We start from the raw sequence: 25935 nt of genomic DNA on the forward strand, positions 1-25935 counted from the left end.
CTCAGGGATAACTCCTAGCTCTGCACTCAGGAATTGCTCCTGAAAGTGCTCAGGAGACCATATGGGGTGCCCGGGATCGAACTGGTTGGCTGCAAACAAGGCAAATACCCTACCCATTGTACTGTCTCTCCAGGCCCCCCTTTTTCATTTTCCTTTTTTGCTTTTTTTGGGGGGAAGGCCACACCTGGTGATCCTCAGGGATAACTACTGACTCTGTATTCTGGAATTACTTGTGGTGGTACCCAGGGGACCAAAGGGGATGCTGGGGATTGAACAGAGGTCAACCCTGTATGTATGGCAAACACCTTACCCATCCTACTATCCCTGTGGCCCCAATGTTAGACAATTTAAATATATAAATTTTTGTCAAATACATCTCAGTAAAGCTGGGATAAACTAAGTGAAATAATATGGCCTCATAAAACTAAATCTGAGTGCAGAAATCTGACCTCAGAGAAACCTGGGTGGCTGTAGAATGAGAATCACACCCTACCCCGATTCCTGCTTCTCGCACTCACATTGTCTCATTCACAAGTACAGCACACGCGTACTATGTCAAGGCCTGCTTTGAAAGGGAAACAAAGGCCATGAGTCAGGCTAGGAGCATGAGTCAGAGTAAACTCATGCCAGTGAGTTACTGTACTTTCCCAAACTTTGGTTCCCTCACTCAGAAAGTAACTAATAAAAAAAAAAAAGGCCCACCTTGGAGTGGGTAAGGATTATTTTAGGTAAGGCATTAAAGCACTCGGCATCATAGTTGACATTTTAATGATCAGTTCTCATTAAATGATGGCCATTAGACATACCTTCACAATTATTTCTAATTGAAGAACAAGGTTAGAGTCACAGCAAAGATTTTTATTTAAGATTATTTGTGGGGTTGACGTGGAAGGGTGGGTGAAGGTGTGTGGGTGGCTCTTTAAATATCTCTCTTCACAGTTTCCAGAATGATTTTATTTTATTAAAATAACCTTGATTCTTATTCTTCCCATAAAAGGGCAACGAAGCAGATCATGCTCTCAGCTAATATGCTAGAAGCAGTTGGAGGATGTTAGACACTATTTTGGGAAGCAGCAGAAGCAACCATCCAGTTCAGATGCTCCCGTCTGCAGCATCTGCAGACACTGCTTGACCACCGCTGCCCCCTACTGGCAGGGGGCAGGGTGTACCCGGGCTCAAAAATCACAGCTGCTCCAGCAGTTGTGAGGTGGAAACCCAGTACTACTTAGGACCTCTTTCAAACTAGCGGGGTTTAGAGGCTCCTCTGGCTTCTTCCTTCCTAGAACTCCTTTCTTCCACTTTCTTGCGGGACCTTGTCTCCACCATCAGCCCTTCTCTTTCCTTTCTTTCCTTTCTGCTCTCATGCCCCTGGAAGAGAAGGGTTTATAATAATATTAGCAAGTGGATTTCCTAAAAGCAGTTGTATAATAGTGTGTGCTCTACAAAAAGTTGTAAGACCATAAAGATCTACAAAGAACTTCTTGGATTAATTTTCTAAAATATATTTAACTAGATAGGTATAGATTATAGGAATATAGACCACATGTCAAAACCAGATCCTCTCACATACAAGGTTCCACCACTAGCCATATCCCATCCCCTCAAAATCCCGTCAAAATATATTTCTACCCTACCTGGATCCAGAAAGGACTTAGTAAATCTCCTGAATCAGTAAAATTTAAGTAACGACTTGAAGAGTTTTAAAATATATCATCTTACTTCTGTTTTATTCCTGAAAAAGAATAAATCTGTATCTAATCAGGAGGGAATATTAGGAAAAAAAGGTTAAGGAGTTTAGCTTGTACTATCTCCCTACCAATGCATTTGGTCCCCCAAGATCTGCCAGGAAAAAGCCTTGAGTACCTCTAGTTATGGCCCAAACGCCCCCATACTCATACAAAGTAACCAGGAAGTTTGGTGTTGTACAGTAAATAAGGCATTTGCACAAAAACACAGGAAACTCGGGCTTGATCCTTGGCACCACACATGGTCTCCTGAGCCCCGCCAGGAGTGATCCCTGAGCACAGAGCTCGTTCGAGTTTTGTATTTTTAAACAAAAAAAAGAAAAAAATCAGCAGAGGAGCAGAGAGATGGCTCAAGTAGTTTGAATACATATCCCTGCGCAAGAGCCCCAGGCTTGATCTCTGGCACCACATGACCCCTGCACTTCTAGGAGTGACCCCTGAGCACAAAGCCAGTGGTAGCCCTAATCATCACTGGGTGTGATGTGAACCAGACAAGACAAAACAAACCATAACCTGCCAGTCCTCCTGGAAGATCAATGTCATGAAAGATAGAAAAGACAGAGAGTGCTCCAGAAGACGGATGAGAAGAACATAAGTACTATTTCCAACAAATAAACTGGAATCTCTCTCTAAGGAACATTATTGGGATAATCAGAAAAAAATACACGTAAGGTTGACAATATAATATAGACCAAACACAATGGCCACGCAGTGCCTCTATTGCAAACCACAGCACCTAAAAGGAGAGAGAGATCAAAAGGGAATGTCCTGCCACAGAGGTGGGGTGGGGTGGGGGATGGGGTGGAAGGGTGAGAGGGATACTGGGAACACTGGTGGAGGGGACTGGGCACTGGTGGAGGGATATAGACAAAATGCAAACATGAAAACTCATAAGTTTGTAACTGTAACTCATGGTGATTCACTAATAAAAAACTATATATATATATACATAAGGTCAACATATTAGATAAATATTGTGTTGGTGATGGTTTCTGGAGTTTAATAATCATTACTGTGTTTATGGGAAAGAATATCTTGTGCCCTTGTTTGGGAGTAGGAAGGAGAGAAAGAGTATTGGAAAACATGATAACACAAGAACATTTGGAGGGAATCTAGGTAATGAAATCATTATTTGCACTTTTTTGCATAGTATTGTTGTAAATCTGAAAATATTTTTCTTTAGTAGGGGGGCTGGAGCGATAGCACAGTGGGTAGGGTGTTTGTCTTGTATGCGACCAACCCGGGTTTGATTTTGGCAAGCTACCGAGAGTATCTTGCCCGCACAGCAGAGCCTGGCAAGCTACCCTTGGTGTATTCGATATGCCAAAAACAGTAACAAGTCTCACAATGGAGACGTGACTGGTGCCCGCTCGAGCAAACTGATGAACAATGGGAGGACAGTGACAGAGAGTTGGTAGGGGGGATCTCCTGAGTGGTGCTCAGAAGGGGCTGGGCTAAGGGTGCAGTGCTGCTTGGGCCTGGGGAGTTGAGAATGACACCAGGTCATCCTGCACTGTTGCGGACCCCCCAAGCCCATAACTTTCAGTATTTGGGGGCCTCTACAGCTACACCAAATGATTGGGGGGAACCACACAGCTCTGAGGATCAAACCAGGCTTGGCAGCTGCAAGGCAAGTAAGTGCCTTAACCTCTGTATTATCTGTCTGGCTCCTGAAACTTAAAAAAAAAAAAAAACAGCTTAAAGAATACGTTTTACTCCAGTTTAGACACAAGGGTGCAGACTGCAGGACAGCCCTGAGTGCTCTCTGCGAGCCAGCAGACAGCAGCATAGCCCTGAGTGCTCCCCGAGAGGCAGCAGACTGCAGGACAGCCCTGAGTGCTCCCCTCAAGGCAGCAGAGAGCAGCATAGCCCTGAGTGCTCCCCTCGAGGCAGCAGAGAGCAGCATAGCCCTGAGTGTTCCCTGTGAGGCAGCAGACAGCAGCATAGCCCTGAGTGCTCCCCACAAGGCAGCAGACTGCAGGACAGCCCTGAGTGCTCCCCTCGAGGCAGCAGACTGCAGGACAACCCTGACACCTACCTCTGCTAGGCTGGAAGCTCAGACGCTCTGGCAATGGGGAGAGAAGCACCAAGCACCCACCCCAGGCTACAGCGGCCTCAAGCCATAGAGCAGGTTGATTGGCTGAATACAGTCAGGAACTGTCCCTGGGCTTTGAGTAAGGCTTAAGAGCATCCCTCTTCCTGCCAGGAAGAACCCGAGAGCCACAAAGTATTTTGCTCTCAGTCACACAGAAATCAGTTGATCTCTAGTTTATCACTTCATGTATCTGGTTGGTATCATCTATGGAGTTTCTATTCTTTCCCTTACTTTATGCTGGTGTCTCCCCTGAGCCTTACTCAGACTCCCAGGAGACCTCTCGGTACTTGAATCTGGGCCCTTGCTGCATAGCACCCAGAGAGATTCCTAGGAGCACTTTTTCAAAGAAAAGGCAAAGATAGGCCCAGGATGTCGCTCAATGGTAGAACTTGTGCCTTGCATGTCTACGGCCCTGGATTCAGGCCCAGACACAGTCAACACCCACCCATACCCACACACACATAAAGGGCAGTATATCATCATAGGTTATTTCCTCCTGGAGTAAGTATGAAAGGACAGAGTATTAGTGGCAAGTTTTTTCTTCTTTATATAGTAAAAGGAGGAATCACAATTGTTTTACTAAGGAGATGAGAGCAGAACAAGAGGAAATCAGTAACAAAAAATCCAACTTAAAGTTCTCCAGAAGTTCTTTCCTTGTCAGATATCGTCAAGGAAATTATAATGAAAAAATTTTGGCATATCTGGGCTATCTAAAACTAAAGGTCATCTTTCAAAGATCTCAATACTAAGCTGTAAATGGAGAAGTTAGATAATATTCCCTCCCCAAACTTAAGAAGGATGAATCCCTCCCTGGGGTTTCATTTATTAAAATTGTTCCGATATAATTCTTTTACATACCAAAGAGACAGAGCGCTTGGTCTTAAAACACACTGGATGGTCAGAGGACTCCGGAAATGCCTGAATTTTGGAATGGGATCTTCCTTTTGAATCCAGTGGCTCCTTGAATGACTCATCCTTTGAGCATTTTCTAAAATCCCCCACATGGGTGTGGCATCCAAATCCCTGATCTTCATGAGAATGCCTCCTAGAATGACTGTCAGATGATGTGATTCTGGGAAGCTCAGAAAACTGGAAAGATAAAAATTTTAAATTACAATATAAAGAGACTGTATTGTATTGGTATCAAGATGGAATACTATTAAATTAACAAGGCAAATCTCATTTTGAACTGAAACTTTTATCTTCTGATTAATAAGACCTTTATCCTATAAAAAAAAGCAGTAGGGTTAACACGGTAAAATTTTAAGTAGAAGAATTAGAGAGATAGAAGGCACTTGCCTTGCATGCAGCCAACCTAACTTTGATCCCTAATATCCCATATGGTCCCCCAAACTCTGCCAGGACTTACCCTTGAGTGCAGAACCAGAAGTAAGCAATGAGTATGTCAGGATATGGCCCCCAAATGATAGATAAATAAATACATAAATAAAACTGAAGCAGAACATCCCAGTCTTTCTTTGTTCCTCAACCATTAAGACACTATTCCAATCTTAAATTGACAAGCAAAATAAATTCCAAGTGGTAAAAAATTTAATAAAGCCACAAATATTTAAGAAATGAAACAACTGGCTGGAGTGATAGCACAGCGGGTAGTGCGTTTGCCTTGCATGCGGTCGACCCGTGTTCAATTCTCAGCATCCCATATGGTCCCCAAGCACTGCCAGGAGTAATTCCTGAGTGTGAAGCCAGGAGTAACCCTGTGCATCGCCAGGTGTGAACCCCCCCAAAAAAGAAATGAAACAACTGTGATTATGTCATTTTTATAACAAGAAAGAATTACCAAGCCAAAAAAAAAAAAGAATAAATCAGAGGGAAAACTACTGTGCATAAAAGCAACATAAACTTAAATGGTAAACAAAAATTTTAAAACATATGTTACATGCTATTCATGTTTAACAATATTTTTAAAATAATTATATCTAACATAAAGCAGGTACAGATCATATAGCACAATGATTTTTACTTTTTTTTTCTTTTCTTTTTTTTTTTCTTTTTGGGTCACACCCGGCATTGCACAGGGGTTACTCCTGGCTCATGCGCTCAGGAATTACACCTGGCGGTGCTCAGGGGACCTTATGGGATGCTGGGAATTGAACCCAGGTCAGCCACATGCAAGGCAAATGCCCTACCCGCTGTGCTATTGCTCCAGCCCCGCACAATGATTTTTAATGTTAAAATCACAACCCAAAATGGTCAAAAGATAAATTGTGCAGATCAAACTTCTTGAAAAAATTCCTTGCTCTCTCAGTTCCTCTCACTCCACAATGCGTTTCAACCTAGCTTTTACAACTACAACTAATTTTGGTCAGAATTTTAGTATTCAGGCTGCTAAATTTTGTGCATCTTTTGGCCATTTAATATCATTCAATCTCGACTCCCAGAAACATTATTTCCCTTACCTTCTACCAACATGCCAACTTGGTTTTCCTTTGCTCTTTCTGCCATATATTTTCATCCCTTTTCCCTTCTGGCTGCTCATTATTTTTAGAGTTCCCCAAAGATTCTACAGTAGCCTTCTTTCCCTTCCTTTCCCTTCTCCTTATAGCCACAGAGTCATGCCTGGACTTAAATTCTCCCTAAATCCATAAAGTCATGCCTGTACTAAAATTTCTAGCTACAATCTATTTTCCTGATTAATATTATCATCCCAGACCTCTCCTTGGAGCTTTTGTGCATTCAACTTCTGTTCTTGGTATCCCAAAGGCATTTGACCTGGCTTGTCCAAATGCCAATTTATTATCATTCCCTCTCAAGCTTGTTCAGGTGTCCCTTGGCCAGGAAGAGGACACCACTGTCCACCACGTTACTCTGACCTTCTGTGACTAAGGCATCTCTGTCCTCATGCGATGTCTGAGTCCACAGATTCCTCTTCTATGTGTCTCTCAAAACCATCCACACTGCCAGGACCACTGCCAGGAGATTGTTTCTTTCACCAAGGTGCATAGCAGCCCTTACCGGTAGCCCCTATACTCGTTCTGATTCACTTTTTGTCAGCATTCACAAGTCACACAGTTAAAATTACAACCACAACCACGTACTACCACACCCCTCACCTCACTAATGACTTTTGTTGTTGTTGTTGTTGTTGTTTGCTTTTTGGGTCACACCCAGTGATGCACAGGGGTTACTCCTGTCTCATGCACTCAGAAATTACTCCTGGCGGTGCTCAGGGGACCATAGGGGATGCTGGGAATCAAACCCGGGTTGGCCATGTACAAGGCAAACACTCTACCCGCTAAGCTATTGCTCCAGATGCACTAATGACTTCTGACTCAGTGGGGAAACTTTTCTCAGAATGCCTTGCCTAGAGCCTTGATTGAATCTAGTCCTTTTCAATTGCTCTTCAATTAGATGGTTCTATTTCTCCTTTATGGTATTTACTACAAATATAATTAGTAACTTAATCAATAATTGATTATATATCTCAGGCAGAGGGATTTTGTTTGGGGACTTAGGAGCCACATCTAGTTGTGTTCAAGGATCACTCCTGGTGATAGTGCTTGGGACACCATATATAGTGCCAGGGATCAAACCAGGGATGGCCACATGCAAGGTAAGTGTTTTCCTCACTGCACTTTTTCTCCAACCCCAGTTTAGTGATTTTGCTATACATCTCTCTTCTCCATCAGATTTATAAACTCATTCATGTTCCGTTTTCTGCTAGAGTCCCAGGATGCTTCATCTCACCCTATTCATAACAGGAATTCATTAAAATACACCTTCGGGCTGGAAAAACAGTACAGTGGATAAGGTGCTTGCCTTGCACACAGCCGACCCAGGTTAGATCCCAATACCACGTATGGACCTCAACACCCGCCAAGGGTGATCACTGAGTGCGGAGCTAGGAGTAAGCTCTGAGCACTTCCAGGTGTGGTTCCAAAAAAACCACAAAATAAGTGATAAACAAATGAAGATATCATATTACATCAAGGACTGGAAGACAGCACAGAGGTCAGGGGCACATATCTGAGTTTGAACCCCGGAACTAAGGCTCCCCGCCAAGAACTGCCAGGTGTGGTCCTCGGGGTCCAAGCAGCTCCACATTCCAGTGGTCCCCTAAGCTCTGTCCGAAGTGATTCCGGAGCACAGAACCGGGAGGAAGTCCTAAGCACAGGGTATGGCCGCAAAACCAAAGAGAAGAAAACAATGACAATTTGGGGGGTTTGCCTGCTTTTTGATTTTGGTGGTGGGGTGAACCACACCAGTGGCTACTCAGTAGCTATTCCCAGCTCAGTGCTCACTCCCAGGGGTGCGGTGGCAGAGAGAAATCCTGGGCCTAGTGGGCTTTCTCCCTGTCTCATTGAGCGAGCTCTCTCTGAACAGGCAAGAGTTTTGGTCAGAAGATAAAGTACAAACTCAAATATTTCCTTATATCCAGTTTGCTTCCGTGTCTGACTTTATGAGAAAGAAGCTTAAAAGAGCATTCCAAGTAATTCTGTGAAGGATTTTCCATTCTCAAATTATTTACTCACTAGCAAGCTTTAGTTTTGAAATTCTATATGCCTTTCTAATTTCCTTCAAGGAGCATAATGAACCCGTGCCTGAAATAGCTTATTTCTAAAAAGAATGTGCTCATTGCCACCACAGTCATGGACCAGCCTTCCCCCACACCCAGAAGTGAGCTCTGGCACCTGGAATGCATCTTCTCACACTGAGTCCGAATGTGGCACCTCAGCACCAGGTTATGAAGCATACAACATATACAGTTTTCATAGCAGTAACAACTCCACGTCACTTGGTTTACTGTGTCCAATGATACCCTTATCATTGATCTAGAATTCCTCCTTGAAAACATAACGAAATTGCTCCTAAAGCCCATAAAGATCCCCCTGCGGGCAGAATGTGACTTATACAAACCTTGGAGCCATCCCAGAGAAGAGCAGAGGACACCTTTCAAGTATAGCCCTCGCATCTCCTCTAGTCTGTCAGCCCCTCTCCCTTCCCTCTTTCCTCCCTTCACCCCCACCCCTGCCTGGGATTCTCTGTTGAGCAATCAAAGGTTTGTCCTTATTCAAAGTGTCTGTTCCCTATGGATGTGGTTTTTCTGGTTTTGTTTGTTTGGGGGCCACACCAGATGACACTCAGGTCTTACTCCTGACTTTTTGCTCCGGTTGATGCTCAGGATACTACATGTGATGCCCTGGATCAAACCTGGCTCACTCATGTGCAAAAGGACTGCCCTACCTGCTATACCCTCTCTCCAGTCTCTGTACACGAGATTTAAAACAATGTATCAGCTCCGACCAAATTCTAGTTATCACTTGTAGTTCTTGGAGTCAAAGAGAGATTACAGTGATTGAAGGCGCACTTGCCACGTATCATATATGTTCCCTTGAGCACCACCAGAACACAGGCTGTTGAGCACTAAGCCAGGTGCTGCCCCTAAGCACCACCAGGCGTGGCCCCAAAACCTTCCCAGATGCTAATCAATAGTAGTAAGTCTTAAGGAATTAAACTAAAGAATTTTATGTGTGGAATTTTTTTACAGCAAAGTCTAATGCAATCATCAGAGTAAAAGGACTTCAAATTAGTCAATTATTCACATATGGGAACAGCTTCAGAAAAAAATCAAGTGTTCAAATGGTAAAATGGCAGCTCCTTCACCAGAAATACTAGAAGAAACTCAATACCACCCGCTGATGATCCTTTAGGAAAATTGAAGGATATTTTAAACTATCTAGTAAAATGTTTTTTAAGTTAGAGAAGTGGATAAATCTGGCTGTGTTCATACTATTACAGAGAAATCCATGTGAAACTGTCATCGATACCCTACTGTGACCCATAATTAGCTGAGCATGGGAATGCTATAGGGAGAAGCTCTAGGTTCAAGATGCTCCAGGCCACAGGCACTTGGAACCTTCTCCAAGGGGTCAACACAAAGACTTGTCTTGTTCATCTAGAAGCTGCTAAATTAACAGACTACAAAAAGAAAGAGTTTTAGAGTGCACCTGGGGGGAGAATAGAAAACATAAGACCTGCCTATGAGTAAGCTTTTCTTTTTGTCTTATTCTCATTGAATTCAAAACAAAGCATAGGCATTTTTAAATGTAGGTGTTCACTCAGCTCTAAAATAAAATAATAAGTGATGATACATAGCTTTATGTGGCTAGAGGATGACGAACAGGCCTTCCTTCGGGAGTCTCTGCCGGGATTCTGCAGAGAAGCCACATTATCCCTGGCTCCCAGGTCTGTGCTGTCTCTATTGAATCAGATTGTCATTTTTATTTTATTTATTTATTTATTTTTATTTTTTTTAGATTGTCATTTTTATACCATAACTTGTCTTACTAAACAAGCACACATTTTATCCATGTTGGTCTAATTGTTATTTAATTTATTGTTGACAGGACAAACAGGCTGACTTAGATGAATGATCAAAGCCAGTATAAGTAGAAAATAATATCAGTATGACAGAAAACACCATTTAGAAATGTCATATGTAACAAAGAGTACTATTCCCCAATAGTATCAGGCAAGCGACACAACACAAAAGTGGTTCTCTAAATAGAATTTTTAAAGTCTAAGTGAAGAAAAAATTTACTTTAGGAACTATAATTCTCCCTTTGTTTTCGATGGCTCCAAAGGGAATTTTTTTAATAAATAACAAATCACACTTTTTCTTTTGTTCTTAATTCTAGAAATTGTAAATTAATCATACCCCTGATTCCCATAATATAAACACATCACTCAATGGAGAACAAAAGGAATTGAAATGAGAGTGATAAGCAGGCGCTTCTTTTATAACATAATCATGAAAAGCCAGCGCCAGAAGGGCTCCTGGAAATCATCCTTTCTCACCCAACCTTCTTATCTCTCACTTGAAGAATCTGAAGTTCTTAGAGAGATGCTAAAACTTGCCCTTCTGTCCCTGAGTTTCCACTTAGTAACAGATCTGTTTCCAGTCCGTCTCAAAGAGAGGTCGTTTATCAAACTTGCTTCTCACCAGGAATTAAAGAGGTTGCTTTACCCATTTCGGTATCTTTCAGATATTGTGTAGCTGGAAACGCTAGAGTTAAAAAAATTAAAACAAAATGTCATGACTCCCAAACTTAAATGACCTAGGGCTGGCAGAAGTAAAGGATTGATGGATGTGCTCCCTGGTGGCGGGTCTTGTAATGAGGAAAAGCTGTATGTGATTGTGAAGCACCGGCCACAGTGCCTCTGTGGGGTCTTCTAGCATCTCAATAGATCAGAGTGAATCACTGCCGGTGCCTGCTGCTAAATCCACCCCTGGTCACGCACACACACTCATTCCCTCATGGCAACTTGCCTGCTCACCTCTTGCTAGCTGGATTCAGGGTGCTGTATAGGTACCTGATGGGAAAAGCAGGTTGAGGGCAGGAGAATTTGGGGATTGTCTCCCATTAGGAAACCAAATGGGAATCGTGAGTTATCAGTGGTAATAATTATGTGGAATTGCTTATTCCTTACAGGTCACCAAAGAGTGGACATTTTTTCAGGTTTTTAAAGAAATCATACATTGACCCACTTGACTACCACACAGACTGTAACATCAAGTTGTTTTGTTTTGTTTTGTTTTGTTTCCTTAGGCTTGAGTGAGAGTATCACTTAGCAGGATTATTTCAGGTTTATTGGTCACTCTGATAGCACATTAAAGTAACTGAAGTTGGGTCAGAACGATAGTACGAGACTAAGGCCCTTGCTTTGCACACAGCTGGCCTAGGTTTCTCCACCATCACATATCCTCAGAAATAGTCCCTGAGCACAGAGTTAGGAGTTAAGCTCTGAGCACAGTCAGGTGGGGCCCCCAAACTAAAAAAACAAAACAAAACAAAAATATCATTATTGAAAATGAAGACTTTAATACCTAATAGATAAAGATCAGGTCCCTGAAGGGCAAGAAAACATGATCAGGGAATTTTTGTGGGTATTTTTGTTGTTGTTAATTTTAGATTACAAATACTGATTATCAGCCATAGAAAAATTTAAACCAAAGGACACTTGGAAAATTATCTGAGGGGACCAGGCAAATAATATAGGGGTTAAGACACTTGCCTCGCATGTGGCCAACCCCAGTTCAATCTTCAGTACTGCCTATGGTCCCCTGATCATAGAGCCTGGAGTAGGCCAGGAGCACGACAAGGTGGGACCCCAAAACAAAAATAAAACCTGACAGAAGCCCCCCTCTTCTATTTCAGCTTCCCCCGGATCTGTGGTGGTAACTTACTGGACAGGGCAGGGAGGTTTTCCTGTAACCGGCGTCTTGTGATCTGCGACGGTGGTCCCGAAGTCCCCTCTCACTCTCTTCTACCCAGTTGTGACCCCAGAAGCTGCTCATCCATTTGGCAAAAGAAACATCATCATCATCATCGTCTTTGGGCTCCATGTAAAGGTGATTCAAAATCTCCAAGGCCTGTCCCTAAAGCTGGCAGAGAGAAATATCGATAAAGGCAGACTCGAGGCAACCTGGCAGCTCCCAGACACACACACACCAAAAAACAAAAACAAAAACAAAACGAAACGGGTCTTTTCAAATGATTTCAGATCCTGGATTCTTAAAGGAGAAAGATTTACTAAACAACCACTTCCCCATCAGGCAGCCTTCGGTAATGTCTATTTATAAATTGTGCAGCCCACACTCCCCTCTCTCCCCTCCCCCTGCCTTTTTAAATTGAGAGGCTCTTTAATCCTTCCAACGCTGGGGCTTGTGCCTCCCAGCCCAAGGGTGGAAAGCAAAGTCCACTGCCTGGTTTTCCCTGTGCTTTGATGCCAGAGGCATGTGATGGCATCTCCAGCTGTCAATGATGATGGAGTATGACCTTCATAATCTGCCTGTCAGCTCCAGGCCAGCTCAGAAATGAGGCCACCTTCAAAGGGACAGCTTGACCGCAGTCTGCAAGGTGACCAGCATTAGCATGTTATCTCTAGAGCTAGATACGCTCCCAATAAATAAAAAAAATGAATGTTGATGCAGTATAGACATAGGTACAAATGGAAATGATATACCTGTAAGATGTGAAAATCTTAAGTGTGCATACTTCAAAGAATTTTGCTTGGTTTTGGGGTCACACCTAGTAGTGCTCAAGGGGGTCCTTGGGGATCACTGGGGCAATCGAAACAGATTTCTCCACAGGCAATACAACTAAAGAACTGATCCATACAACTGAGTTGTTGAGGCAGTGGGGTTTGGAAAGGGGGGAAATTGGGAGAGGAGGTAGGTACACAGCTGAGGGGAAGGTGTTAGGATTATGTGCTTGAGAAACAATGCAATGAGTATTGTAAATCACAGAACTGCGTTCAATTTAAATACAAATTTAAAATTTTTACATTTTTTCAAAGGCAGGTCTCCTGCGTGTAAAAGATGCACTCAGCAAATTGACTTATCTCTCCCACCCTCATTGGAGGAATTTTTACTTAAACACACACACACATACACACACACACACACACACACACACACGCACATGCATGCACACTACAGGAGAAAAATATTTCTGGCACCCTAGTACGTTCTCTCTTTTTACCCTCCCATCCAGACTAGCTCCAAACAAAAGGAGTTACCACGGTGAGTTCTGGTAAGACTGCCTATTTTAAATTTCATTTGTGCGTAGAGAGATGGCTCAACAGGCTGAATGTATGCTCTGTATCCAGGAGCCCTGGGTTCAATCATGGTGCATGGTCCCAGAGCACCATGTTGAGCAACTTCCAAGCACCAAGCCAGGAGTAATCTCAGTGCAACACACGCAGGCTCAAGAATAACAACAAGGGGGGCTGGAGAGATAGCACAGCGGGTAGGGCGTTTGCCTTGCACGCGGCCGACCCGGGTTCAAATCCCAGCATCCCATATGGTCCCCTGAGCACAGCCAGGGGTAATTCCTGAGTGCAGAGCCAGGAGTAACCCCTGTGCATTGCCAGGTGTGACCCAAAAAGCAAAAAAAAAAAAAAAAAAAAAAGAATAACAACAAGGGGCTGCAGCAATAGCGCAGCAGGTAGGGCTTCTGCCTTGCACGAGGCCGACCCGGGTTTGATTCCCAGCATCCCGTACGGTCCACTGAGCACCACCAGGAGTAATTCCTGAGTTCATGAGCCAGGAGTAACACCTGTGCATCGCTGGGTGTGACCCAAAAAGCAAAACAACAACAACAACAACAAATCCTAATAACAACAACAACAAATTCTTTCAGTGGAATTACAGAGAATATGTTATTCTGTGTTATTCAGCATTATGTAAGTAAGATTTACCCAGGCCTTCTCAGGAACTCCAGTCTTGCTCTGCAGTATTGCATTATATGAATATCCTCCCTTCATTTTCATCCAGTCAACTACTGATGGTCATTTGAGGTTGTTATTCTTTCCAGTAGGTGTTACTATAAACAAAACGTCTACAAACATTCTAGTCCCTGTATTTCAGTGAGCATTTTTTTTCTATGTAGGGAGAATTTTAGATTCATCAAACTCCTATGTAATACAACATATAATATTTAATTGTTTCAGAATATAACTGAAGCAATTCAAACTTTTAAGAAATCTTGCAATTCTTCTAAACTTCTTTTGGGGGGAAGGAAAGTTTAGATAAGACCCAGAGGTGCTCAGGAGCTACCCTTGGCTGTAAGTTCTGTGATCATTCTGACAGTGCCAGGATTTTCCCTGTACTATCTTCAGTTGCTTTTTTTTGCACGTTAGACTTTAGAAAATTATTACGGGTTGCAATTCTAAAGTATCCTTTACATCTTTATAAGAGTACAGGACTCATTGTACCCAAATGTCAAAGTTGCCATTCTATCTCATGCCTCCAAAGATTCCTCACTCTGTTCATCCCACTCACATTCTCCTACCCACTGGTAACTATCGCAGTTCTCAATGAGTCTAGGAGTTAATTTCATTTGTTTTTTTTTGGCCAGTTTATTTGCTTTAGTTAGACATATTCTGCATATGATTGAAACCATCTGAAAATTGTCTCACTTTCCTAACCTCTTAGTATAATCAACTAAATTTCATTCATTTAGTTCTAAACAGTATAATTTCATCTGATCAGAGGCAGTTAAGTTGACCCCATGGTTTGACTATGGGGAATAAAGCTGCTGGAACATAGTCATATACATATCTCTCAAATTAATAAACGTCCTTCAAATTCAGCTAAATTCTCACAAGCAACATTTCTGAATTTTGTGGCATTTTCATTTCAATTTTTTAAAGGAATCTCCGTAACATTTTCCACAGAGGCCGTTTCAATTTACATTCCCATCAAGAGTGTATCAGAGTTCTTTTTTTCACATCCTCACTTAGATGAAACCAACACTTTTTTCCCCAATATTTTTTATGTAGGCCATTCTCACTGGTGTAAGGTGATATCTCAGTGTGTTTCTCATTTGCATTTCCCTGATTATAACAGATGCTGAGGGTCACATGGATAGTTTACCAGGTTAGCGTGCAACCCCGGAATCACATGGTCCCTCAACCATAATCAGAAGCATCCCCCAAGCACTGAATCAGAAATAATTTCTGAATACCATCATTCGTGACCCACAAACAAACAAAAACCAAAATGTTGATCATTTTGTTTCGTGTGTGCGTGTGTGTGTGTGTGTGTGTGTGTGTGTGCCATCTATGTCTCTTTTTTTGATGCGGGGGGCAGGGTGGGGAGTGGGAATTGCCTGTTTAGATCTTCTGTCATTTTTCGATTCGGTTGCTTATTTTATTTTTCTTAAGTTCTATAAGTTGTTCACATAATTTGAATATCAACCTGTTGGACAAATAATGTTCAAGTATCTTCTTCAGATTCCTAAGTTGCCTGTTTGTGTTAGTTTCTATGCTGTTTTTTTAATTTGATATAGTCCCATTTGTCTGTTCTTGCTTTTTTTTTTCCAAATGGCATTGAATTTCCAGATACATCTCCTACATTAAGTTCCTTTAGCATATCACCTATTTTTTCATTTACGTATTCTATGGTTTGGTAGATGCTATTCAAATATTTAATTCTTGAAAATTAATTTTTGTGCATCATGAAAAAAAGTTTCATTGTTTGTTTTATTACTTAATGTGGCTGTTAAGGTTTCCCAATACCCTTTGCTGAAGAAACTTTCCTTTCTTCATTGTACTATCTCAGCCCCTTTGTCATAGATTAGATGCCATTTTTGTGTGGATTTATTTCTGGGCTCTCTATTCTATTCCACTATTTTTGTTCCAATTTCATGGTTTAAAAGAAATTAGTTGCTTTGTAATATTGTTTGAAGTCAGGGAGCACAATGTCTCTAATTTATTTATTTTCTCTCATAATTGCTTTAGCTATCTAGGGTCTTTTGTGTACCATGCAAATTTTAGAATTGTTTGTTTTGTTTCCTTAAAAAATGAAACTGGGGCCAGAGAGATAATACAGTGAGTAAAGCACTTCCTTGTATGTGGCAGACCTGGGTTCAATCCCTTGAATCCTATATGGTCCTCAGAGCACTGCCAGGAATGATTCCTAAGTGCAGAGCATGGAGTAACCCCTGAACATCACTGGATGTGACCCCAAAACAAAAACAAATATATAAAGAATCAAATGGGATTTGGGCAGGGATTTCATTGACTATTCACATTGTTTTAGGTAAGCTGGACATTTTAGTCATGTTTATTCTTCCAATCAATATGTCTTTCCATTACTTTGTCTTTTTCTATTTCCTTAAATAATGTCTTATAATTTTTTGTGAATAGATCATTTAATGTTTTCTCCAAACTACTTTACCTTTTTTAGATATAAACGTGAATATTTTCTAAATTTTGCTTTTTATAATTGTTAACATGTAGAAATGTAACATATTTGTGTGTATTGATTCTGTATTTGCCACTTTGCTGACTCATTGATTAGTTTGCTTAGTATTTAGAAAAGTCTGTGGAGTTCTCTGTTTATTATTATTTCATCCCCAAATAGTAATAATTTTATTTTTTTTTTACTATTTGAATTTTTGTATTTGTTTCTTGACTAATTGCTTTGGTCAGGAGTTCCAAAACTACGTTGAAATATGGTAGTGAGACTGAATGTCCTTATCTAGTTCCAGATCTTAAGAAAAAAGTTTTTAATTTTTCACACGTGTGTATGATGTTGGTGCTGGAGTGCTAGCACAGCGGGTAGAGCATTCGCCTTGCATGCGGCTGACCTGGTTTTGATTCCTCAGCACCTCTCTGAGAGCCCGACAAGTTACTGAGAGTATCTCACCCACACGCCAGAGCCTGGCAAGCTACCCGTGGGGTACTCCATATGCCCAAAACAGTAACAAGTCTCACGATGGAGATGTTACTGGTGCCCACTCAAGCAAATCGATGAGCAACAGGATGACAGTGACAGTGACAGTGTATGATGTTATTTGTAGATAAGTCATGTAGGACCTTTATTAGTACAACAAGGCATCTCTCTCCTATTTCCAATCTATTGAAAGTTTTGATTAAAAAAAACTATGTCGAGGGCCAAGTGATAGTACAGTGGGTAAGGTGTTTACCTTGCACACATCCCACCCAGGTACAATCTCACGCAACACATAGGGTCTCCCAAGCCCACCAGAAGTGATCACCTAATGCAGAGCCAGGAGTAAACCCTGAGTACTGCAGGGTGTGGTCCAAAACCCAAAAGGAAAAAAAAATTTGTTGAGGGGACAGAGTGCCCTGTGCTGAAAATATAAATATTAAAGAGATATCTTCTTGACAGACTAACTACTTCAAAAATACATAAAATTCATTTTTTGTCTTATTGCCTATGTTGATTAAAAGCCTATTTTATGAGATATGGTAATAGCAATTCTTTCCCTTTTCTCAGCCTTGCTAGCTTGGAACACCTTGCGCAACCTTTCACTTTGAGACTATATTTGTCTTGATATGCGGTGTGAGATTTTTGTGTGCACAATATAGATTGATCCTGCTTATTTTTTTTAATCCATCAATCCACTCTGTGTTTTGATTAGTGAGTCCAGAATTTTTCACATTCTAAATGCATATTGTTATTTTGCGGTTTACCTATTGACATCGTATTTTTTCCTAGTTTTTTAATGTTCCTGTTATTTCTTTTTCTATTTATTTTTATCTTTCTTTCATTTTGAGGGGTATTTATTTGTCACTCTCTAAATTTTCTTTTTTGACTTTTTGGGTCATACCTGGTGATGCTCAGGGGTTACTCCTAGCTCTGCACTCATGAATTATTCCCAACAGTGCTCAGGGGACCTTATGGAATGCTGAGGATCAAACCCAGGTCAGCTGTGTGCGGGGCAAATGCCCTACCCACTATACTATTGCTCATCCCCTCTCAAATTCTTTTCTTCCAGGTGTCCCTTTTCCAGATTTTTGGTTTTTGGTTACCATAAAGACTATGCAAATCTTTCTTATATAGTCTAAGACAGTCTTTTTGTGCTGATTGTAATAGTGACATTTATTTAAAATTTTTTATTCAATCAAAGAACCATAATTTACAAAGTTTTTAAATGGTTGACTTTTAGAGATATAATGTTGTAGCACCAATCCCACCACCAGTATCAACTTCCCTTTACCAGTGTTAGACTTAACATATTTATTTTATTTTATTTTTGCTTTTTGGGTCATGCCCAGCAATGCACTGAAGTTACTCCTGGCTCATGCACTCAGGAATTATTCCTAGCAGTGCTCAGGGGACCATGTGGGATTCTGGGAATTGAACCTGGGTTTGCTGCATGTAAAGCAAACACCCTACCCGCTCTAGCCCCTAGACTTAACATATTTAGACCAATTTTTTTCCTTTTGAAAGTGTAGCCATTGATTAATTTCACCATTTATGTTTATCATTTTCTAATGTATATCGCCATGCTCAAAGTATAATGGATTGTGGTGTTTTTTTGGGCTCTCTTTTTATGTATTTATTATTTATTTTGTTCTTGCTTTTCCTAAACAAGAATTCCTTTCAGTATTCTATGTAGTGCAGGTGTGGTAGCAGTAAACTTCATTAGCATTTGGTCATCATAAAAAGCCTTTATTTCTCCCTCACATGCTTATTAATGATCTTGTAAGGGGAGAAAGCTTTTCCTTTCAAGTAATTTCTGTGTAAACTGCGGTGGCTTCTCTCACATAGATTATCCTTTTGCAGCTACATGAATCTTTCTCTACTCCTTGAAGCATTCTACTAGTCTTACAGAGACCAGCACATCCTCAACATCTAAATGTCCTGTGTTTGGACGTGGTAATCCACACAGCTGTGTCGTCCCTCAGTTAAGTCCAGAAGCACTGTCCAAGGCTCTCAGCTGAAAGTTTATTCCTGATGTCATGGGACCCTCTTGCGCTACTAAGTCTGACAAAATTGCCAGCTTGGGGATGGGGGCAGAGCAATATTACAGTGGGTATGGTACTTGCCTTGTATGTAGTTGACTCCAGTTCAATCTCTAGCATCCCATATGGTCCTCTGAGCCCGCCAAGAGTGATTCCTGAGCACAGAGCCTCAATAAACCCTGAGCATCACTGGATATGGCCCCAAAATAAACAAATTTTCCAGCTCACAGGGGCACTTGCTGTGCATGTGGCCAACCCTAGTTTGATCCCCAGAACCAACAGAATTCACTCCTGGGCAGAACTAGAAATTCACCCTTCCAAAAAAAATTACTCAACCATTCTCTCTCTCTCTCTCCCTCTCTCTCTCTCTCTCTTTCTATCTCTCCCTCCCTCCCTCTTTCTCTATCTCTCTCTGTCTCTTCCTTTCTTCCTTCCTGTTAAAGATAGGTCATTAGATGTGAGCCAGGGAGGAAAGAATAAGAGATACAGAGGAAAAGAGAGGAAAATTATAGGAAAACATCTGAATTCCAAACCACTTAGACCCTGATGCTATAACCCCAAATGCTGTGCTCAGCAGCTTCCCTGAGGCCATGCATGTGCAGGATGCTACAGAAATTTGGAGTTGAGTGCTCTATGAACTTTAGGCTGGGAAGAGAAAATATGTGTCTCTAAGTAAGTGCATAGCCTTATTAACACCAAAGCACATGTCTAACCATACAATTTAGAATATCAAACTGCACAGATTCTAAGGTAGAAAGGACCTCCCCAAGCATGCTACATGGAAGGAGGGACCAAGATCTATAACTTTAGTAAGAGTAAATAAAAGACAAGTCCTAAGACTTTCTCAGGGCACCCGTTTCTCTTTGGGTCACTTGCTCTGTGCCCTGCATGTGCAGAGTGTATTTTCACTTGAAATAAAAAAAAATCACTTTTTATTTCTTGTAATGACATCTCCTGATGAAATTCTTTCCTTCAGGAAGACAAAGAACTGCCCACCCCCTCCCCCACTGTATCTCTTTTGCCAGCAACATTTCCAAGACTTACAGTAGTATTCATGGTAATGTTTTAGCCGTGCAATACTACTGCCCCATACCACCAATGTGTCACTATCACTGCATTGTGCGAAAGAGAGGTGATTCCTGCCAGAAGTATGGTTTTCCAGGTGGCTTCTGAAGTTAGGAGGAGAGAAGCGACAGCCTGATGAAGAGAATCTGAGCTTCCCTCTCTAAGTACTTGGTCATCTGAGGAACCGACTAGGAAAATCTAAGACTGATGAGTCTCACTGGTTCCTAGAGACAATCTTCAAACTGCACCTAAATAACACTTGGTCTACTTAGCCTGGGAAACAATCCCTACCACCCAATTTCTCACAGAGCTGCAGAACTCAGGATGGAGCCCTTGAGGAAATGCTCTCTGAAGAAAAGGTGGGTCCATCCTAAATCTTACCCAGGCTTTTCCAGGTCCATTGCTTTTCATCACAGAAAAGAATTTCAGGACATGGTCAAGTAAAACAAGTTTATTTGGGAAACAAGGGGGAAATAAAACAATTCTGTGTGGCAGATTAAACAAGGGCTTCTCCAGAATGGAAACAAATGAAGTACACATCCCACTTAGAGTTGCAGTGTATTCCCAAGACAGAGAATACGCGCCATAAACTAAGTACAATTCCCAAGTGGAGATGCAGGCCCATTTCTCTAGAATAGGGAAAACTATATCTTTTCCTCTGCCAACTTAGTGTATAATACAGTTTTCCCAAACTAGCTACCAAATTCTGTTGCTAGGGTGGTTGCCAAGGGGGTGAACTTAAAGCTATTGACGGTCCTTTGATATTCTTAGCATGAACTTTGTTTCAGTGGTGAAGCGTCTCCTCCCAGTGGGTCCAGAAAAGCTGTGGGCCAGAAATTCTGCCCCTTATGGGGGTTTCCACAGGTAGGTCCTGGGTCCTGAAGGCCTTCATGACCTGATTTAGGTTCCAGATTTTCTTTTTCCCAATATATATTATCAGCCCCTCCCCCACCTATCTCTCTGTCTGCAACACCTCCACCACTGTCCTTGGGCTTATCCTGTCCCCCAGTCTCTTTCCTAACCCTGTCCTGTGACAGTCACGTTAGTAGGCAGAGTCTCAGGTCATTGTCTTTTTTTATTTTCTTTTTGGGTCACACCTGGCAACACACAGGGTTACTCCTGGCTTTGCACTCAGGAATTACTCCTAGTGGAGCTCGGGGGATCAAATGGGATGCTGGGAATCAAACCTGGGTTGGCCATGTGCAAGGCAAATGCTCTACCTGCTGTGCTATTGCTCCAGCCTCTCAGATCATTGTCTTAACCACATTCTATCAAAAATTTCTTTCTCCAGTTGGAAAAAGATGCACTTCATAATTATGGCCCATGAGAGCTTGTTACCACAATTTATATGTTGCTAAGGAAAAATAAATAATGCATAAAACGATTTGTACCACATTTTCTTGTATGAAATAAGAGACGTCTGAGGTTTCTTTGTCATATTTTTATTAGAGAGGGAGGAAACCTGCTTCTCAATGATCCAGATGGGAAAGGAAAATATGTGACTATATACCATCATTGTTGACTCTCTGTTATTAAAGAATCAACTCAGGTAATTACTCTTGGCAAAGCAGGACCTGTCTGTCCAAAAAATTGACTATAGATAATCCTCTTCTATCCCTCCCCAAACAAAAGTGTCATTTCTTCCTATTTCTGAAGGCAAAATATACTTATGTATGAGCAGAAAACTGAATAAATAATATATTATTACTTGAAAGTATGTCAGGGAAAAGAAATGAAATTTTACACCTATGAAAATAAGATGGTTGGCATGCATAGATCTTGAGTTCTATTTCTGCCACTCCATGGTCCATGGTTCCCCAAGAACTCACAGACATAACCAGAGTCATTCTTGGAGAATCCCACTCTGACCCTACCACCCAAAAGTAAGAAGTCAGACTTTTAATTCTTTTAATGATGTTTATCTCTAGGAATTCTGAACCCAACACTAAATGTCTTATAAACACAACTAATTTGATATTGGAAAAATATACAGAAAAACAAATAAATGGATTTTTTGGTTTTGGGGTTTTGTTTTGTTTTGTTTTGGGGCCACACCTGGCAGTGCTCAGGGCCTACTTCTGGTTCTGCATTCAGAGATTATTTCTGGTGGGCTCAGGAGACCATATGAAGCCAGGGATCCAACCCAGGTCGGCTACATATAAGGCAAGTGCCCTACTACCATACTAATTCTCTGGGCCCCAGAAATGGATTTTTCCATATGGAGACATTATGAGAAATTAACTCAGACAACTGTAGAAACTGAGAAGCCCTTTGATCTTCTACACACAGAGGGAGACATAGGAAAGTCAGTAATGTAATCCAATCTGAGTCCAAATGTTTGAGAAACAGGAGAACCAATGGCATATCTCTCTAGCAACAGAAGAGATGTGATGTCCATACTCAAATAGTGAAGTTAGAAAAAAAAGGTCAGGGATGGAGTGATAGTACAGCAAGTAGGGCTTTTGCCTTGCACGTGGCCAGCCAGGAGTAATTCCTGGGTGCAGAGTCAGGAGTATCGCTGGGTTGTGACCCAAAAAGACAAAAGATAAAAGGGAGGGAAGGAAGGAAGGAAGGAAGGAAGGAAGGAAGGAAGGAAGGAAGGAAGGAAGGAAGGAAGGAAGGAAGGAAGGAAGGAAGGAAGGAAGGAAGGAAGGAAGGAAGGAAGGAAGGGAGGAAGGGAGGGAGGGAGGGAGGGAGGGAGGGAGGGAGGGAGGGAAGAAGGAAGGAAGGAAAGAAGGGAGGGAGGGAGGAAGGGAGGGAGGGAGGGAAGAAGGAAGGAAGGAAAGAAGGGAGGGAGGGAGGGAGGGAGGGAGGGAGGGAGGGAGGGAGGGAAGAAGGAAGGAAAGAAGGGAGGGAGGGAGGGAGGGAGGGAGGAAAGAAGGGAGGGAGGGAGGGAGGGAGGGAAGAAGGAAGGAAAGAAGGGAGGGAGGGAGGGAGGGAGGGAGGGAGGAAAGAAGGGAGGGAGGGAGGGAGGAAGGAAGGAAGGAAGGAAGGAAGGAAGGAAGGAAGGAAGGAAGGAAGGAAGGAAGGAAGGAAGGAAGGAAGGAAGGAAGGAAAAGAAGGACAAAAAATTCCCTTCATTTTTGTTCTACCCATGCCCTTAACTAGTTGGGTAATACCCACCCACATGGGTGAAGGTCAGAAATAAAGTTGATGGCTAAGTAATAAAATAGCACAGAGATAGGAAGTGATGAAATCAAAGTTCACTCAAGGGAGGAGAGGGCCAAAGGTCAAAAGAGATCAAAGTACCTAAGAATGGGGTGAGGGTTTATATGTGTAAAATTTTTAAAAAGTAGTCTTTCACAGAGACCTTTGCACTTAGAAAAAAAATAAAGGGAAATATTTGGACTTAATTACTCCTGGCAAGGCCTTTTCTCTAAGTCCTAAGATAAAGCAACAGGAATAAGCTGCTGATTTACAAGGCCTTTCTGAAGCAGCACACTGTGTTTATCTGTACAGGGAGACTTTTGATTTACTTTCACAGAGCATGTCCTTTATTTACAATTGCACTGTAAGAGTTGTCTTGTTCTCCATGTCCTTGTGAGAGAACGTATTAATTTAACTCACAAGATAGATATAACTCTTGTGGCCGGAGCGATAGTACAGCGTGTAGAGCGTTTTCCTTGCATGCAGCCGACCAGGGTTCGATCCCCGGCATCCCATATGGTTCCCTAAGCACCGCAGGAGTAATTCCTGAGTGCAGAGCCAGGAGTAACCCCTGAGCATCCCTGGGTGTGACCCAAAAAGCAAAAAAAAACCAAAAAAAAAACATAGATTTAACTCCATCTTAGATTCTCCTAACAACTGGAAAGGGCGATGTATTTGACTAAGCCCACCTATAGCACTAAATGAATGTTAATTTACCTAGAAAGACCCCCCAGACACACGCCAAAATAATGTCTCATCTGGATTATCCACAGTCAGTCAAGAAGACATAAAATTAGCCATTACAGACATTGATTCCTTTCATGAGGACTTCACTCTCAAAGTCCCTTAGCTCCAAATATTATCTTATTGCACATGAACTTTCAGAGAAACACAAACATGTAGGCAAGAAGCCCACATACCGGCACCTGAGCGCAAAGTCCAAAGTCAACAACATTTCACATGTGTTGCCACAACTCATTACTGGAAAAATTAAGGCCATCTGGTGGGATTTCACTTGAAAATGATAGATCTTGGGGCTGGAGCGATCGTATAACAGGTAGGGTGTTTCCCTTGCACACTGCTGACCCGGGTTCAATTCCCAGCATCCCATATGGTCCCCTGAGCACCGCCAGGAATAACTCCTGAGTGCAAAGCAAGGAGTAACCCCTGACTGAGCATAACCAGCTCTGACACAAAAGCAAAAAAAAAAAGAGAAGAAGAAGAAGAAAATGATAGATCTATGCCTAATGGCTATCTAGCCATCCATGGTATAGAATAATAGCTGAGATAAGGTCTACTATCCCACATCGTGCAGGTTCCACCAAGATTTTACTATAGGGCTGGAGCCATAGCACAGCGGGTAGGGCATTTGCCTTGCATGTGACTGACCCGGGTTTGAATTCTCCACCCCTCTCAGAGAGCCCGGCAAGCTACAGAGAGTATCTCACCCGCACAGCAGAGCCTGGCAAGCTACTTGTGGTGTATTCTATATGCCAAAAACATAACAACAAATCTCACTTGGAGACATTACTGGTGCCCGCTTGAGCAAATCGATGAGCAACGGGATGACAGTGATACAGTGAACGTCCACTATGATAATTAAATATTGTCTCTGGAATCTAACCCCAGAAGAACTGGCACATTGGGTCATGGCACATTGCTTCTGGCCATATTGCTAAAATGAGAAGATTTAAATGCATAACCTGGTGATGTCTTTAGGTTTTGTCCTTAAGATCAAATACAAGTATTTCTCAGGCCTCCAAAAGGCAGTGGAAATATTAAGTCAGCTTTCCAAGACTGGGAGAACATCAGATAAATCAGAAAAAAAAAAAAGAGGGGGCGAAAATAACACTTTCTCTGCAGGTTCAGCAGTCCCTATTCAAGCTGTGATTTTCATTGTAAAAATGTTGAATTAAGTACTTGGGATTTGAATGAACTTGGAAGGGGCAACAGGCCTAGAGAGGCAGGTCACGAGCCCAGTGACATACCCCAGAGGAGCAGACTCAGACCAGGAGGGTCTTGAAAAACACAGGAAAGTATTGGATAAACATAATGCCTGGACACAAAACATCAGCAGACCCCAAACTACTTCTCAAAACTGTAAAATAATAGCTATGATGTCATAAGCATCTGGAGTTTTGTATGATGATCTTACATATAGTGTTCACAGACCACTCAGGAACTAGTCTAGTTGCGCAGTAACTGCACCACAACTAAATGGTGAGGTCCCTGCTATGCACCACAGCTAAGTTTGCACATACCACAACTAAACAGGTGAGCACCACAACCAAGGGCAAGGGGAACCCTAGTCACTTCATCATCCTTACAACATCATTATAACATCAACAAAGGGATGGGAAATGGGAAATCCAAAATATATATGTATATATGTATATATGTGTGTATATGTATACATATATATATCACTGTCACTGTCATCCCGTTGCTCATTGATTTGTTCGAGCAGGCACCAGTAACATGTCTCATTGTGAGACTTATTGTTACTGTTTTTGGCATATAGAATACACCACAGGTAGCTTGCCAGGCTCTGCCGTGCAGGCACCATACTCTCGGTAGCTTGTCAGGCTCTCCGAGAGGGGCAGAGGAATCGAACACGGTCAGCTGCGTGAAAGGCGAACA

The 25935-nt window shown here is 42.0% G+C and overlaps 1 protein-coding gene across 2 annotated transcripts in view; it reads right to left on the bottom strand.

Annotated features, from left to right (window-relative positions):
• Positions 1–734: 734 nt before the first annotated feature.
• Positions 735–25935, bottom strand: part of LNP1 (leukemia NUP98 fusion partner 1) — a 50176-nt gene continuing 24975 nt past the window's right edge. The window contains exons 1-4 of one of the 2 annotated variants that reach the window (XM_004606821.2): positions 12485–12560; positions 12050–12247; positions 4699–4929; positions 736–1368 (exon numbers count right to left, since the gene is read on the bottom strand). In XM_004606821.2, coding sequence (XP_004606878.2) covers positions 1243–1368; positions 4699–4929; positions 12050–12208 — 516 coding nt within the window. In that variant the 5' untranslated portion in view covers positions 12209–12247; positions 12485–12560 and the 3' untranslated portion in view covers positions 736–1242. Of the gene's footprint in view, positions 1369–4698; positions 4930–12049; positions 12248–12484; positions 12561–25935 lie in introns of those variants that run through there. The other variant, XM_055126494.1, reaches the window with a different exon arrangement.

Source organism: Sorex araneus, chromosome 2, assembly GCF_027595985.1.
Source record: "Sorex araneus isolate mSorAra2 chromosome 2, mSorAra2.pri, whole genome shotgun sequence".
Lineage (NCBI taxonomy): Eukaryota > Metazoa > Chordata > Mammalia > Eulipotyphla > Soricidae > Sorex > Sorex araneus.